The sequence below is a fragment of the Pyxicephalus adspersus genome, chromosome 6 (genome assembly GCF_032062135.1).
Source record: "Pyxicephalus adspersus chromosome 6, UCB_Pads_2.0, whole genome shotgun sequence".
NCBI classification, from domain to species: Eukaryota; Metazoa; Chordata; class Amphibia; order Anura; family Pyxicephalidae; genus Pyxicephalus; species Pyxicephalus adspersus.
In genome coordinates this window covers 103,958,296-103,974,937 of record NC_092863.1, presented here as the reverse complement: position 1 = coordinate 103,974,937, position 16,642 = coordinate 103,958,296, and the positions used below count along the sequence as shown (strand labels likewise).

Here is a 16,642-nt window from a genome sequence, read left to right as displayed (position 1 = left end):
TTTTTCTTCTCTTTCGAAATTTGATCTTCTGCCATCTTCATCGACTGGGCCAGGATGTTGAAAACTACTGTGCAGTCGAGCAGGTGTGCATCTGGAAAGGAAAGCCGGGATATGCCGGGTAGCAGGTCAGCGAATTTTGACAAATGGGAGAGAGTACTGATTGCAGAAGAGAAACCGCCTGTCCCTTTCTGCAAAAAAGCCCTGCCTGATGCCAAAGTGGAACTTTAAGCAAAACTCCAACCAAAAACAAAGCATACTTGCCTATTAAAGAAATGATTTTGTTATAATGTTCAGCTTCAATCTAAAGACTTCCCCTACAGTACTCCTTTATGCCACTAGATGTCCTCAGTCTGATGCCCTGCTTTTTGTCAGCAATACGCATTGGCTCCCTATTATCATTATTTGTCCCTCTCACAGTAAGAGTTCTGCTGTACAAAAATCAGCACAAGACTAATAACAGGTCAGCTTTGGGTAATTATGTTAGTAGGGTTAAAACAATTCAAATTGTGTATTGATTAGAGTGCTGCAATATCTGTTTTTTTATATCTACCTGGTGTTCTGCTTTAAAGAAAGCTGCAGTTATAAAATAAAAATAAAGAGAAAACGTTAAAACTTACAAAGGATTTAGAACATACAATGGAGAACACCTGTGCTGCCATGTGGAGCAATTATCTCTATTTGATGTACAGCGCTGTGTAATATGTTGGCGCTATATAAATCCTGTTTGATAATAATAACGATGATGAGATAAGCCGGGAACAATTTTTGAAAATGTGCCTATACCATGCAAGACATGCAACACACAGTGAATAGCTCCAAAATATTTTAAACACAGAGAGTTAATGTGGAACTTAAAAGATATGGAGACCGAATTTTTAAAATATTATATAGATATTATTATTTAAGGGGCACTAAACCTGCCAAAGAGAAAATGTTGGACCCGAAGGAGCTTTTTGTTAAAATGTGGAAGTAATGGTCTCCCCCCTAAAAATTAATCCCTGGTGATCCTCTTTTGGAGGTACGTCCTGTTCCTGTATCACAATTGTCTGCTTATGTTGTCACCTTAGTATAATGAAAGGTAGTACAAAAAAAAAAAAAAAAGACAAGGGCTTTTAAGGCTAAATTAAATTGTATGTATTTATAAGATGAAAAGTACATTACATTGTTTACAATGCTGATATTGATTTGTTTGTCCAACACCCATTAAAATGTCATTGGGGTTGGAATTAACAAGCTAGACCGTGTGCAACTTCTTGGGTTTAACTGTAAAGTATCAAACATATAACATCTTGTGACCCAACGCATTTCACCTATTGGCTTCCTCAGGGGTTTGTAGGCATAACTGGTTACGGTTACAGCTAAATATTAGGAATGAAGTCGGAAAGTTTCAGAATGTTATTGGCCGATGCTTAGGTGAGAAGTAATGTAATCTGTTGGAATGGAACCCAGGTATGCACAGTAATGTAAAAATAGGCCCTAATGTGGTTTATCAGGGATGGTAGGTTTAGTAATGTCACCTTGTCATACATGGTTTAATGTTGGCACCAAAATACCGTGCAGCCATCACATATGCAAATAGGTTGCAGGAAATCATCGTCACTCATCAAGCAATGCTTTAGTAAAATGTCATCCAATCGGGGTTAACTTATAGGAGAATTAACTCTGACAGTATAATGTAAACCTTTTCTGTGCGTGTTGAGATTTTATGAACACAGCTTGTCTTAAATAAATACATTTCTATGCTTTCCATTTAGCAGCTGTCAATGTGAAGCATGCATGGGAATGCAATATTATCACTGCAGGAACATATGCTATCTCTGCGCCTTTTCTGAAGAAACATTGATGACCTTGTTAATTGTAAAAACGAAAAAAAAAATTTTGAAAAAGAAATTGCTTACAGATGCATCAACATTTCATATAGTAAATGGAGATCTTTCTTCCCCATGCATAGGTTTACATTTTTTCAGGGGGTGGAATCAGGTCCATGCTTGATTGTAATGGCTATCCTTAAATCGGAGGACTCTTATGGCATCTTTGCCATGGCCACCATAAGTCAAGGGGTCACTCTGGAGGCTCAAGCAGATCAAATACTGCCAAGATGTCACCAGCTTCAGTTATCATTTGTCCAATGGTATTTCAGATATCTGGGTGGACCATTCCTTTTGTTTGCATTTGAAGCCCTGATGAAGGGAGCATAGAGATAGAAATGTGTTGGCTTGCTTTGCAGTTTAAATTTCTTCACATTGTAGATCAGTGCTTCTGAACCAGGGTTCTTCCAAAGGGTGCTGGGGGTTCCTTGAGCAGTTTGTGAGGTCAGTGTAAGTGACACCAATGATCTTTTTAGCTATCTTTAAGGGTGACATTATTCCCAATAGCCAACAATGAACGAGGATGGTTGAGGTAATTCAGTATCACCGGCTGCCACCCGCTGCAGGCAGGGTAGATACTTTACTGAACTTCCTATACAGCAGGACAGAAATGTGAACAGAATGAATCAATCAGGTCACGTGCTGACAAGAATAATGCCAAGAAAAGGGGAAAGCAGAGTGGAAGAAAGATGAGCTCATTGCTGTGCTGCTTCTCCGTACACTGCCCTGTCACAGGCAGGAGACAGGTCAACAGGAACAAGACAACCTGGGCCCAAGGAAAAATGGGTTGAATGATGCTGGGTGTCAGACAAAGGAAATCTTGTAGCTGGAGGATATCAAATTCAAATCTTTCTGATCTTGAAGAGTCAGAATTTTTCTTAACCTTTGGAGATTTCCCTTCACTTCCTGTCTATGACATCAGCATAAGAAGCATGGGATACGGGAAGCATGGGAATCTTTGCCTCTCATGGACAGATATTTTGACTAGAGTTGTGTTTGTGGAAAAAAATGAAGAAGACGTTGAAATGAAATGGAGCAAATTCACCCACTGAAAATAGGATTTTTTTCGGCATTGGGTCAATCAAAGGATGAATATGTTGTTCATTTGATTTAGCCAATGCTAAAAAAAAATGCCATTTTGACTGGGTGAATTTGTTCGGTATCATTTCACCCTGTGGTCTCTGCTTTGTACAAATTTATGACATTGGCATACCTTATACGCAACCCTCCTTATTGTCTCAGGGAAAAAAATGGCTACAGCTTTTTTTACTATCCCCCGTGACAAAGTAACGGACTTCATCAATTAGAACTCTGTAAAACATGCACAAATCTAAGCAATTTATCTGAGGAATCAAGGACAAAGTGCACCAGCAAAGGCACCCCAATTAGAAAACTGGAAACCCAATTTTTTAGATTCACGGAATTTATATGTGAAGGCTTCTTAACAATAAAAATGAACTGAGAAAGGATTTCCAAAGCCAATGAGATAGCACAGATTGATCGAACTGAGAGCAGAGCAGTTTGCTTTGCAGCTCCCTTTGTCCGATTGAAACCTTCTGCTAAGGCATCTGAAGGGAGAAGTCACTTCTGTAGGCACTCAGAGCTGGTTTTCTGATGGTGACAACATTGTACCATACCTGTGTAATATATTAGAAGTCACCCCCAATTTAAGCCATAAAACAGGGTGTCAACGCAAGCGTAAAATTAGGGTTTCAGGGACAGAGTGAGATCAGATATGCGTGACCTGCCTTTGAACACTGCACAGTCATTATTAAAGCTTCTGAATTACCCCAAATCTCAAAACTCAAAGCTTTTAACAAAACCCATTCAGTGAAGCCCGATTCTCCCCAGTGGGGTGGCCAGCATCCAAATACGCAGAACAAACAATCAATGCTTCATTATTTGTATTCCTTCGAATGGAACGCTTCTGTCCTCTGCTTTCAATCCACCGCGAGGCAATCTTCAGCATTGTTTGCAAAAAGCAATTAAATTATAGAAAGCAAACTGGGAGCCCCAGAGAAGCAACTGAGCGGAGCTGCTCTTATCACCCGCTTATTAATGAGCGCCCCAACTTGATGAAATAAATGCCATCAGATCTGTCACCCAGAATCTCAGGATCCCTCATATTCTCCAAAGACCAAGTCATTATGTCTTAGATGTCATTACAGTGGTGAGCCAATGGGGGGAGAGGGGTGGTGAGCCAGCAGGGGATACAGATTTTTACACTTGGATGGAGAAATTTGAAATTTTTTTGTCAGCAAAATTCTTCCTGTTTTTCGACTATTGGATTAAATTTTGTGTTCACATCCAAAAGTTAATCCAATAGTTGAAAAACATAGGAAGAATTTTACTGACAAAAAAATTTCAAATTCCTTTATCCAAGTGTAAAAATCTGTATCCCCTGCTTTATGGCCCCACCTACTCCCATTCCCTGGCCCCGCCTCCCCATTCTGATTTGTAGAGATTCCTAGCACACTGGTGATGCCCACACTGAGCTCCCTCCTCTCTCAGCCCACCTGCTTTAAGCCCCTCCCCCTCATCCATCATTGGCATGCAACGGTCAGCTAATACCACATCATAGAATATTAATATATATATATGCAAAGTCCTGGACAAGGTAAATATGAGAAAATGAAAATTATAAAAATTCAATAAATGATTAAAAAAAAAAAAAAAACGCACAAAAGGATGTCCTTGGGATATATGGTTGGTGTGACTTTCTGGTGTTACTACAAAGGGCTGTGATTATTTTGTAAATTAAAAATTTAGAATTCTACAGTAGCAAAACAGAAAAAAGAAGTTTGTTTTTATACATTAACAGCATCACCCCAGCAGGAAGGTGATACACTGCTGAAATGTAGAAAAAGACCACTAAATCCTCCTGGCAGAAACTCTGCCTCCTCAGGGGACGGGCAAATTTTGTATCCTCCGGGGCGGCACAAACTGAAAGGGAGGTGGGGCAGCGGCTCCTCATGAGGCTGAAACACTGCAGGTAATTAGTTTAAAGAATCCGCCACCCCAAATTTCCTTTAGTTTTTGATGAAGCCTAAATCATAAAATGTTTGTCTTGTTATATTTGAATTTTGTAAAAACGGAAACGTTAAATTATTACAAATTCTGTCCTAAAACTTTAAATTCTAAGTACAAACACGAATGTCGATATGTCAGGTCTGCAGTGTTCTAATGAATCTAATAAGAATGACAGATTTACACCGACAAGAAACAAGAGTACTGTGCAGTCCCTGTGCACCACAAAAAAGGAAGCAGGGCCTGCACATGTAATACTTCTCTATGGCTGCACCCATTTATTTATACCATTACACAATATTTACTGAAAGATTTAGGATTAAAGATTGATGTTACGTACGCACATGTAGAAGTAACAATTTAAAAGGCAATACATATCGTACTGATAACAGATTAGGTTTTGAAACTTCTGATCCCTAAGCATGGAAAGAAGTAAAATTATAAGAGAGACATGACCTGCAAAAAAAAAAAATGGTGGTTGTCCTATGAATAGATGAGATGATACAGAAAGATAAAATCATCAGCCAACACACAGGACGATACAACAATTGTGCACACAGATCACAAGTATGAAAGAACACAAAGACGTTATTGAGGACTTACAGCACTGCGACGCGGCGATGGGGAGAGGCGGCTTCTGTGCATCCTCTGTATAGGAATACTGTGGAGAGAAATAAAGGTTATGGGTTTCAATGTGAAAATATAATCACAGATCAAAAAGAAAATCTAAAAGAGTTACAATGTAACAATTAAACAAATATGTAAAGAGAACCAAATCAGAAATCAGAACATTTCATAGATATACCAATATCAGCTGGTCACGGGGAAAGTGTTCAGATTCTCAGCACATGCATTAGCAGATATGGAAGCTTGGTGCTTTACTGACCCCTCCGTGTCCCTTGGATGCTCGTCCAATATTTGGTATACGGCTGATGCAGTTTTTCAATGTTGATTTACATTGAATCAAAATGTTTGAATACATTTCATTCAATAGCAAGAAGCATAAAACAAAAACTGCAAAACGCGTTGGGTACAACCTGTGACAACCTTGTATTAATAATCATTACAATGAAGGAGTCTATGTACCCAAGGGATTTAAGTGGAACTAAAGGGGCCGATATCGGACGAGAATCTGGCGTGTGTACAGCGCCAGTCATCCATCGTCCGAACGACAGTCCTGGCGGATCCACGGACGATGGACGACTAACGATGCTAATGCAAGGGAAGGGAGAGAGTGTGCAGCGGGGGGCCGTTCTGTCATTCTCCCCCTCCCCTCTCAATAGAGCAGAACTCATTCATGCATCGTGCAATATTAGTCATTGAAAAGGATCGTGAAAGATGCTTTCTAACGACTATTACTGCACGCGTGTATGCAGTTTAAACCCAAGTTACTCACCTGTTCTCATTCTCTTGGGCACCACCAACTTCTTTCTTTTCCTGTAGAGGATTTTCAGCCAATATGATTGGCTGGGCTAGGATGATGCAACTCCTGCACAGGCACAAGAGTTCATTCCCAGCATGTGCAGGGGAAGCCAGGATAGCCAGGTCCCCCGGCATCCAAAGATAACGCTGCGCATTCACTGCTCAGCTTTTTGTCAGATACTTAAAGCGATCAGACAGGTAGGAGGGATTATAGAAGAGGTTAAATTGCCTGTCTCTTTCTGCAATAATGAACGGCTTAATCGGCCTTAAAAATGGCATAATATATGTTAACATAACTGATGCAGACATTGGATGGGTATGCAGTGCTAGGTTATTCACTCTTTGTATACTCTATACAATTATGTAAAATTATTTCTGTATTGATGACATATTCAGATGATACTATTTTAAAGGTATAATTAAAAGAAAACATTCAATGAAAGGTCATTTGCCATTATAATCCCAGTCTTTTCCATGACTAAGTCATACAATAATTATAGAGCTGTAAGTGTGCAAATATGTGTCTGCCTAGTATTGCGCACATCTCCAGAAGAACTATAATTTAATAAAGGATTTTGATATTTGCACAACTCTGTCCAAGAGCCTACAAAACTGTTTGCATTCGAATTAGGGATTTTTGAGAGGAGTGCAGAAGTTGGGTGCTGAGTACCCAGGGATGACATTCTTTTCTGTCTAGAGAGATTTCCCTTATTATTATTATTATTATACAGTATTTATATAGCGCCATCATATTATGCAGCGCTGTACATAGTCCATAGTCATGTCACTAACTGTCCCTCAAAGGAGCTCACAATCTATTGTCCCTATCATAGTCATATGTCATTAAGTCTAAGGGAATTAGTCAATTGTTAGGGAGAAGCCAATTAACCTCACTGCATGTTTTACATTGTATGCTAAATTTGCAAAAAGAAAATGAGAGCACAATCTCTACAAATATAACAAAATTTTTATCCATGACAACTGTAAAGTTCCTCACACTTTGTAAACATTTCTCTCATCATCAAGTCAAGGAAAAATCTTTGTAATGTGACAAACAACAAAAATATTCTAACATATCCCTATTCCAGCTGTTCTCATTTTATTTGCTAATAATTTGTATATATAGATGCATTGGTGTATATGGTTAGCTGTGCAGGGTTTTTCCCGGTCACTTTTAGCTGGTTGAACCTCCCGGCACTTTCAGTAATCACCTGGCTGGTTCTGGGTGGTTAGTGAAAAGTTCTGTCACAATAAAAGGGGCTGCCACCCACCTACAATTTCTTCCCACCTGGCCTAAAAAAAATTCTGGGTTCTACACTGTTGTAGTTATAGGAATAAATAAAAAAAATAAGGAAAGTTCTTAGCACATTTGAAACCAAGGGATGCAACAACATTATTTTGAGTACTAAATTAAATAAACAAATAACAACCAATATAAAAAACATGAAACAATTAGTACTGCTTAACCTTCCCTGGTGGTCAGTGGACCCCTTTATCAGAGGCAATGAGGGAGTCAGTGACCACCAGGTAATCAGCAAAGTGCCCCTTGTATTGGTCAGTGAGTTGCTCTGTTACATTCCTGGATCAGTGGAGAAGAACTCGTTGTTCTAGTGACCAGTGGGAAGAACGCTGCTCAATTTGCTGGTCAGCTGGAAGAATGTCCCTTTACAAAGGGCTAAAAAGATTATTGGTTTCTGTGTTATGTTATCTGAAAGCCAGAAATTACTCAAAGAACATCTAGCAATCTGGGGAAATCTTTTTTAAGTAAGGCTGGGTACACAAGTGCAATCATCTTCGTAAAGGATCTTTCACGATCACTGCACAATGTAGGAACGGGGGCAGTACACACAGAGCTGTTCTGCTCTATGGAGACGGGAGAACGTTGGAGCGACTCTCCGCTGCGCTCTCTCCCCTTCACTTACATTATAATTATTCATAGATCCGCCAGGACAAACGAGCTCTGTACACACATCAGATTCTCGTCCGATATCAGCCCCGAGGCGATTATTGGACGAGAATCATCTCACGTGTGTACTTAGCCTAAGGGTTATTTATGTTTAATTTACATACATTTATTGAATTTTCTGCACTGAAGACTAGTCAGGCAATTCTAGAAGAAAAGCCATGGTAATGAGGTGAACCAGCACTTGGTGGGATAAGGAATGACCCTACAGATGAGTATTTCTCAATTATGGAACCCCAGGGTTCCTCCAGAAGTTGCTGTGGGTTCTTTGAGCAATGAGTGACACCAATGATCTTTTTTGGCTATCTGTAAGGGTAACATTCTTCCCACTGACCATCACACCAATATATATATATATATATATATTACACACACACACATATACATTATATATATTACATATGTGAAGTGGGTATAGTATTTAAATTATACTTCTACGTGTGTTTTAAAGAGTGTGGGGGGTAATTTACGGCTTAAACAAAAAGGGGGTATTGCGGATTTTCGTTTATCGTGTCCGGTTTTTGAACGTAACCCCTGTGATTAACAGGAGACTACTGTACTAATATACTCGGGTGACCCGGTGTCTCCAGGAATATCCCTGTGTTTTTACACTTCTGGGAACACTTTGCAGCACAGCAAGAGACAGAAATGATGATGCAGAGACGAAGCATTTCAATGAGTGAAGGAATCCTATATACAGAGTAGGAGGATAATTGTACGGTGTTCACAGGGTATAATTTAAGTGTATAAACTTCACACTCTTGTTATAGAGAAGGAAGTAGCTCCTTTACACTGGTAATCAAAAAAAACTGACGAATGTAGCTCAGCAAACCGGAGAAAGATAGCGCCGACATCAGATGACCTGACGTACCTGTTGCAGTTTTTCTTTGGGATAAATCTTAGTACATCAAATTGTTAGATGTATGGAATGAAAATGATTTGTCATTCTATGGAAACTACTGAGTATTTGCTTGAGTCTTCGGTGACCATTCCTATTCAACCTTTCATGGAATACTCTCTAATAAATTTTTACTGCAGAAGAGAATGTTAACAAGAGGGCGATATCTCCTTGCTAGATCAATTACTCCAATATGGGAAAAAATATTTACTTTACCCTTTCTCTTGCTCCCACAGGCTTTCTTCCCGTCATACAACCAATCCCCCAAAGCCACTTCTGTAAGAGTGTCTTTGAGTCACAGGATCATCATGATCACATACAGTGTATGACCATTGTATGCAACATTACTGCACACACAAGTAAATCCCCATCAAAAGGTAATACAGTTGTCTGGCACCCACAGGGAATGGCCGATTTTGGATAAGTTTAGTTTTCAGTTAACTGAGGTTACTCTGAAACTGAGGTTTCCCAAACATTCAGTACTAAACCTAATTGAGGAGACTTGTCCACATTCACCTCTAGTGCTGAATGGCTGAGAAAAGGGAAACTCTGATGACGCTTGAGCTATCATCAGGGTTTCCCTTTTCTCAGCCAATCACGGAGCTCTGCTCTGCTCTCCTGACACCTCTGCTCCCCCGATTGCTCTCACAGCCCTAGCAGAGGTGTGGAAAGTATTCTTGGATGCAGAACACATGCCGCAGTTCCGCTAGGGCTGCAGGAGCAATCAAGAAGCTGAAACTGTCGGGTATCAGGTATCTGGATTTTCTGGTTAACCGGTTCCGGATAACCGGAGTTATACTATACATACAGTATATCAAACAATGCCATATGCCTAAACAATCAGAGGAAAATATGAGTCTCATAAGTGGACCCAAGCGGGAAACAACTAGCATACCCAGATGACAAGAATAAAAATTCTATTTTATTTTAAACATTTCCTTATAAAAACATAATGTCAACATATACAACATACCATCAAGAAAAAGACCAATACATGGCTTTACCTCACAATTTGTGCACATACAAGAACAATAAAAACTATCAAATGTATTTTCTCTGCACCCTGACAAATTTCACGGCAGCAGCCATTTCTTCTTGGGATTTGATAGCTTTTTTATTGTACAAAGACATGTGTTAGTCTTGTGGGCAAGCCTGCCAAAGGTTCATCCACATTCATGCGGAAAAGGAGAGTGTTGACTAAAAGGGGAACTTCTTTATTAAATTAATTTTTACTAGTACCCTAAACGAAACAAAACAAAAAAATGAGCAAATACCTCTGGCAGTAAAGAGAAAGGGGAATTTCTATCTTTAAAAAAAGCTTTAATGACTCTGACAAAACAAGAATGAGATGGGACAATCCCTCCATCCCTCAGTGCGAGCACCGACCTAGCATACGGCCTTAAGAATTTAGTTACACATAGCCATTTATTATGAATAACTTCAGCTCCAGAATTAGAACTCTAACCATCTATCCGCGGTTGCCAAGGTAAAAGAAAAGGCAGTGTGTGTGCTAGACAAACTTATTATTCATACAGAAAGATAAGTGTTACTATTGCTTAAAGGAAACCTGACCACTATATACCTATGAAAGGTGCACATCCTGTCCTGTGTGCCCTCCTGGAACCGATGCCCCTTTGTCGGTAGAAGTGTGATTTAGGGCTTAAGTGCCACCCAGCAACCTATAACATGCAATTGCGCTAATGGTCACTGAACAAGATATAAGCGAGAGATCTGAGAAGTCATGTGTGTCGTAACAAAAGTTAAATTGATATAAAAGGGGAGCATGGGAAAAGGTTTCCTGCCTAACATGGGTTATAGCAGTCAAGAACAAGTATGAAATGTACAGAACAGAATCGAAGCTGCATTGTACTCCATTGAGAATATTTATTACTCATCAAATTTCTCCTAAAATAATAATGACCTATAATCAATCACCAATAATATAAAAAAGGGACAGGTCTGTCATTAACGTCCAACTAGGCTGCTGTACCCCCAACACAGAGGAAATTGCAGATCTCACTTGCTTGGGATTGCAGCACAAGTCCACATCATGATATCAATAAGGATGAGCAAAATGGAGAAATTTATTTTCATCAAAATACTACTGCCAACTTTCCTTCCCAATTAACTATAAATCACATGAATGGATTGTCACCACAATTGATGCGTTTGGCAGAATGTCGGAATGTGTCCCAAATGAAATCAAAACTGGATTTAGCTAAAATGGGTTGCAGCAAGAGCCGTATCCTTTTTTAACCTTAACGCTTAATAGTGGCGATTCGGAATAAGCACAAACACTAGAAACTTACCAATGGTGAAAATTAGCATAATTTGTGCTAAAGAATACGAACACATGTAGACATCACTTGGTCTAAAATAATATTTTATGATTTATTTATTTTTTTTCCTATCAGGTTGATGATTGAAAGACCTGAAATCCAATGAATGAAGGGGCAGTGCAGGGGCAGTCAGGATGAGGAGAAAAGGCTTGATAATGTTGGGCATCCTACAGCCAGGAAATGAGATTAGGTCTATCTGACTTGCTGAAGCATCTAATGGATGTTGTGAGAAGCTCACAGTGTGCAGTAATATCAGATAAAGCAATTTCAGTCCAGAGGAGTTGCTGGTATAGCTGTGCAAAACAGAAATAAAGGCTAGAGAGCAGCTGAATATCCCTTTGTAATGCTGATTGCTGATTCGGAAGACGCTTTGTGCAAATATCACAATTGATTGCATGGTCTGCATGTGTGGATAGGCAGGCCACATTTGCACGTAGACCTCCATAAGTAATACCTATGTGTGATGCTATGCTTTAGTGATTGAAAAACCTGAAGTCCAATGAATGAAGGGCCATTCCAGGGACAGCCAGGCTGAGGATGAAAACGCTAGATAATGTTGGACATCCTTCAGCCAGGAGATCCATTTGACTTGCTGAAGCATCTAATGCACATTGTGGGAAGCTCACAGTGTGCAGTGATATTAGAGGAAGCAATTTCAGTCCAAGAGAGTTGCCCGTTACAACTGTGCAAGACTGAAGGGGAAGGCTAGGGAGCAAGTGAATATCAATTGGTTCTACAAACATAATTTGAAAGGAAGGATGCAAATATGCTATTTTAAGTGGCTTAAATTAAAGCTGCAAAACCTCAATGTGCTAAACTAAACAATATAGATGACAAGCAGATAGGACCCTGGACTTTATTTACCAAGATGATCCCTGGTATCTGATAATTTCTATGCTCTGCAGGCTTCCCAGAATCAGGTCTTGCAAGATGTGATAAGTGAATAAGACTGGCATTAATATATGAGCTTTTAACTGAACAAATTAATACGCACGCACCTCTTCAGCCTCTCCCAGGCTGTTCATCTGCTCCAGCTTCTTTGTCCAATACCTGGCTTCTTCCTCAGGGATATCTGTAGGAAGACAGGAAACATCAGAATCATCAGCTTTATATAGAATTTATTAACATTTCATTTGTATATGTCTGTACAGGTGGAAATTATTTTCCTTGTTCAGTGTGCCCCCTGAAAACTGCTGACACAACTGTTTATGGATGGATCATATTGGAAGATATGACATGTCAGCAAGTTTCCAGCTTGGACTTTATATGAAAGTTTAATATACTTGTTTTACACCAGCCAGTTCCTGGGTCTTGGCTTGGTTCTTCTGGATTATTTTGGAATGACTATATATACATACAGTATTTATCTGGAAAAATGCTTCAGCATTAAAAGATTCATGTTTTGTTATGTTTTATATCAACCCAAAATTTTTTCACACAGCAAACCTTAGAATGAAAAGAAAAAAATAAACCTGTAATCACAGCAAACACAGAATGGATTTCTTTTCTAACATTTGTTATCAAATGTTTTGAAACCTAGATCAGATGCATTGCAGGTTTGCTGGATAACTCAACTTTACTGATGAAAGTTTATCATCTCCAGCCTTGTAGAGCTTTAATAAATCAAGGCCATTGTCTCATATGTCTGTGTAAAAGAATAGACCCCTGAATGGGTTTCCAGACCTGCAAGAAGAAAATTGACACCATGCAAGGGCACAAAGTATATGCAGCCACAAAAAAAAATGAGAATAACACTCCACAGCAAACTGCAGAAAAGCCACCTGTCCCTCTTACCTGTACCGGAATTAGCAAAAGAGAGCTGGAGCAGAAGGAATGGCCCAGTCTGTAATGTGGTTTAAGGAATCGGGTGTTTAATATTAGAGCACAGGGTAAAAAGATGCCAAGTAAAATAATTACTTAATTAAGAAAATGTATTCTTTAAAATACAAAAAGGAAGCAGATTCCTGCTGTCATTTTTTATTAAAATATAGCTAAACAAAAATTGTCTAAACCAACATCTCTTAACTAGGGTTCTGTGGAACCTCCTCCAGAGGGATTCCTGGAGCAATAAGCAGTTTGTGCCTCTCAGGTTAGTTTAAGTCAGCAACCGCCAACTGGTGGTCTAGCGGATGCGCTCTCAAGCGGGGTCAGAAGGACCCTGCTGGGAGGGTGCACCAGCCAGTGCTATGGACCATGGCCCATACAGATAGCGAGCTCAAAGAAGTGGGCGGGTTGTCTCTACATCATCTCTGGCATCATGACATCACTATGGGGGAAGTTTCCTCCCCTTTGAATGACACCCGGCTCCCCGTGCATGCACGGTCCGGAGCTGGTAAATTTAGGGGTCCGGAAAAGTTGGCAACCACTGGTTTAGGTGACATCAATGATCTTTTTGGCTATCTGTAAGGATGATATTCTTCCCAATAGCCACCAAACTAATATACGCCAAGCAGAGGATATAGTAATTATAGTCAGGGTTGCCTAAGTTACTTCAAGGGTTCCCCCCCCCATGTAAAAATGTAGTCTAAACAAAAGAGGCATTTGGTGATCTTTGTGTATTTCTTCCAGATCTGTGCAATATTGTTTTGCCTTTTTGCAGCAGGGTTCTGTAATAAAGATTGGCCACTACTGTTCTATCCTTGTGCAGGGTGACTGGTCTTGTAGAACTCTGCATGCAGTTTGTAATGGATGGAACTGCTAAGCTTTTCTAATATTATTACACAGTATTTATATAGCGCCCATATATTGCGCAGAGCGTACATAGTCATGTCACTAGCCGCCCCTTAAAGCAGCTGACAATCTAATGTCCCTACCATAGTCAGATGTCATTATCACAGTCTAAGGACAATTGTCTAAGGACAAGAATTGTGGGGGAGAAGCCAATAAAACTGCATGTTTTTGAATGTGGGAGGAAACCGGAGTACCCAGAGGAAAGCCACAGGGAGAACCTACAAACTCCATGCAGTGTCCTGGCTGAGATTCGAGACCCAGCACTGCAAAGGTCAGGGTGCTAAACACTGAGCCTATGGCTCTGATCCTTGTAAGAGATGGTTTTGGAAAATGATTTAGTGCACGACATTGGTTTAAAACCTTCATGACCATTGGCTTTTATATTTTTTTGTACAATTACATGGTCAAACGTAAGCAGATCTGTGGCAGTATAGTTAATTTATAATTCAGATGTGCCACATGGCCCTCTACCCAACCTGTTTTGCTTGAATGACTGCGGTTCCTTGCAGGAGCTTTGCAGGCCACTGGCACAGGGAAAACCCTGTAGTGAAATGCAAAGTAAGAAATTAGGGAAGAATGAAATAATCACTAAATGACATATTTTGATTGTGTTTTAAAAGTTTGTAATTTTTTTGTAAGGTTTTTATAATAAAAAAGGGATGATACTCAAATTGCTCTTAGCCATGTATGTGATTGTCAGGTTGTTGTGAAAACGTACAAATTTGTTTTGTGGGATGTGGAATATTTGTAATATCACTAGGGATGATCTGTTCCTATGTTTCCTCTATGATAAGAAAAGAGGGAATATGTGCCAGCTGCCCTCAAGTCATGCCACTGCCCTCCCTATAAGCCACCTTACCCACCATAGGCTTTTGTAATGCTTTACAATATGGCAACTCCAATAGGTCATGTTGTGATTTACATTACGTCTTTACACTTTAATTCTTGTAAATGACAAATCTACATTTAGCTTATAAGAACTCTGTGGATGAGATGGTGGCTGAGCTGTACAGCTGACGCTCTGTTGAAGTAATATCTTCATCGGCAGCTGGGCCAGGGGGGATTCTGCCAGTAACCGGAATAAAAAGACTGGAATGTTCACCGAGGTGTGTGGGCATTGTGCACAGATAATATAACAAAATGACACAACACAACTTGCCTCCTCCACCAATTCTGCTCCGACTCTTCAATGCGGAGCTAAGTGGGAAAAGCTCCAGCGGGTGGGAATAACGTCCAACATCTATGTGTGCCATTACATGATCATGGCTGCCACCTTACAGAAGATATAAATACCAAGCTGTGGTGATCAACTGACTCAGATGGGTCGTGTCTGGGTCCCGGGACAGGTGGTGGGGACACTTACATAGATTTTATAACAAGAGAGAGAAAGAAATAGAGCCAGGCAAGGATTATGTAACAAACCTACACACCTAGCGTGGAACTTCCTTTTTTTCTGGTCCCTCCCATGAGGATCAAAAAGAAGGAATATAAGTCTGGTATCAGGAGGGGGTTCAAGTGATTACCAAAGCAACTTAAAAAAACAAGAAAGCCACATCTGGGTATAAATAGGTAGCTCCACAATCAGTCTACAGGGTGCCCTTACTTTATAACAAAATATACTTTTATGGGGTTTTACAAAGTGATCACACTTCCAATCCTATGAAAAAGAAATCATCTATGGAGACCTCAATGCCAGAACAAACACATGAGACATATATCCAACGTAGAACAACACAATACTCTCTGCTCCAACGCGTTTCGCTATGTTGTTCTACGTTTGATTTTACTGTGCTTGAAATTATCATTATTGTATTTTTGCAAATTGGTAATTGCTATCCCTCACCTAATATTATAGCTTAGGTGAATTTTGTATAGTTAGTGTTAACTTTAGATGGTGTTCAACCTAAAACACAAATATATTACAATTAAACTTGATTGTTTAAATGTCAATGCAACCCCTCTTCTTCTTTTCTATTTTCTCCCTTTTTATATGCTACAAGATGATGACCTTTGCAGCTAATGACCTCCAATATATATCAAACACAGGGACCCTACAACAACCTACCAGCACCTTGTCAATACAAAACAGAGAGACAGTATAGATAGAAAGGCTGCAGAAATCCCCTGGGAAAGAAAAAGCCAATTCCTTGCAATGTATATGTTAAACCAAAGTGGGGTTACACTTTAATTGAAAACACATAAATCACAATAAAGTTGAATATCCATCAGAGAGATATACCGTTCTAGCAGAGATGTGACAGCTTCACTTTATTATCACTTAATAAAAGAAAATATCACTAACTAGAGGTGACATTGCCAAGATAGTGTGATGATTTGGTTACACTGAGAAGGTGCAGAATGTCTGAATGTTTACTGAAAGTTTTTCCTCAATAAC

At 39.6% G+C, this 16,642-nt stretch overlaps 1 protein-coding gene across 11 annotated transcripts in view; it reads right to left on the bottom strand.

Moving 5' to 3' along the window:
• Nucleotides 1-16,642, bottom strand: part of UNC13B (unc-13 homolog B) — a 256,653-nt gene that overhangs the window by 184,240 nt on the left and 55,771 nt on the right. For all 11 annotated transcript variants that reach the window (XM_072413562.1, XM_072413563.1, XM_072413565.1 and 8 more), the window contains exons 7-8: nt 12,516-12,589; nt 5,499-5,556 (exon numbers count right to left, since the gene is read on the bottom strand). In XM_072413562.1, coding sequence (XP_072269663.1) covers nt 5,499-5,556; nt 12,516-12,589 — 132 coding nt within the window. The remainder of the gene's footprint in view (nt 1-5,498; nt 5,557-12,515; nt 12,590-16,642) is intronic.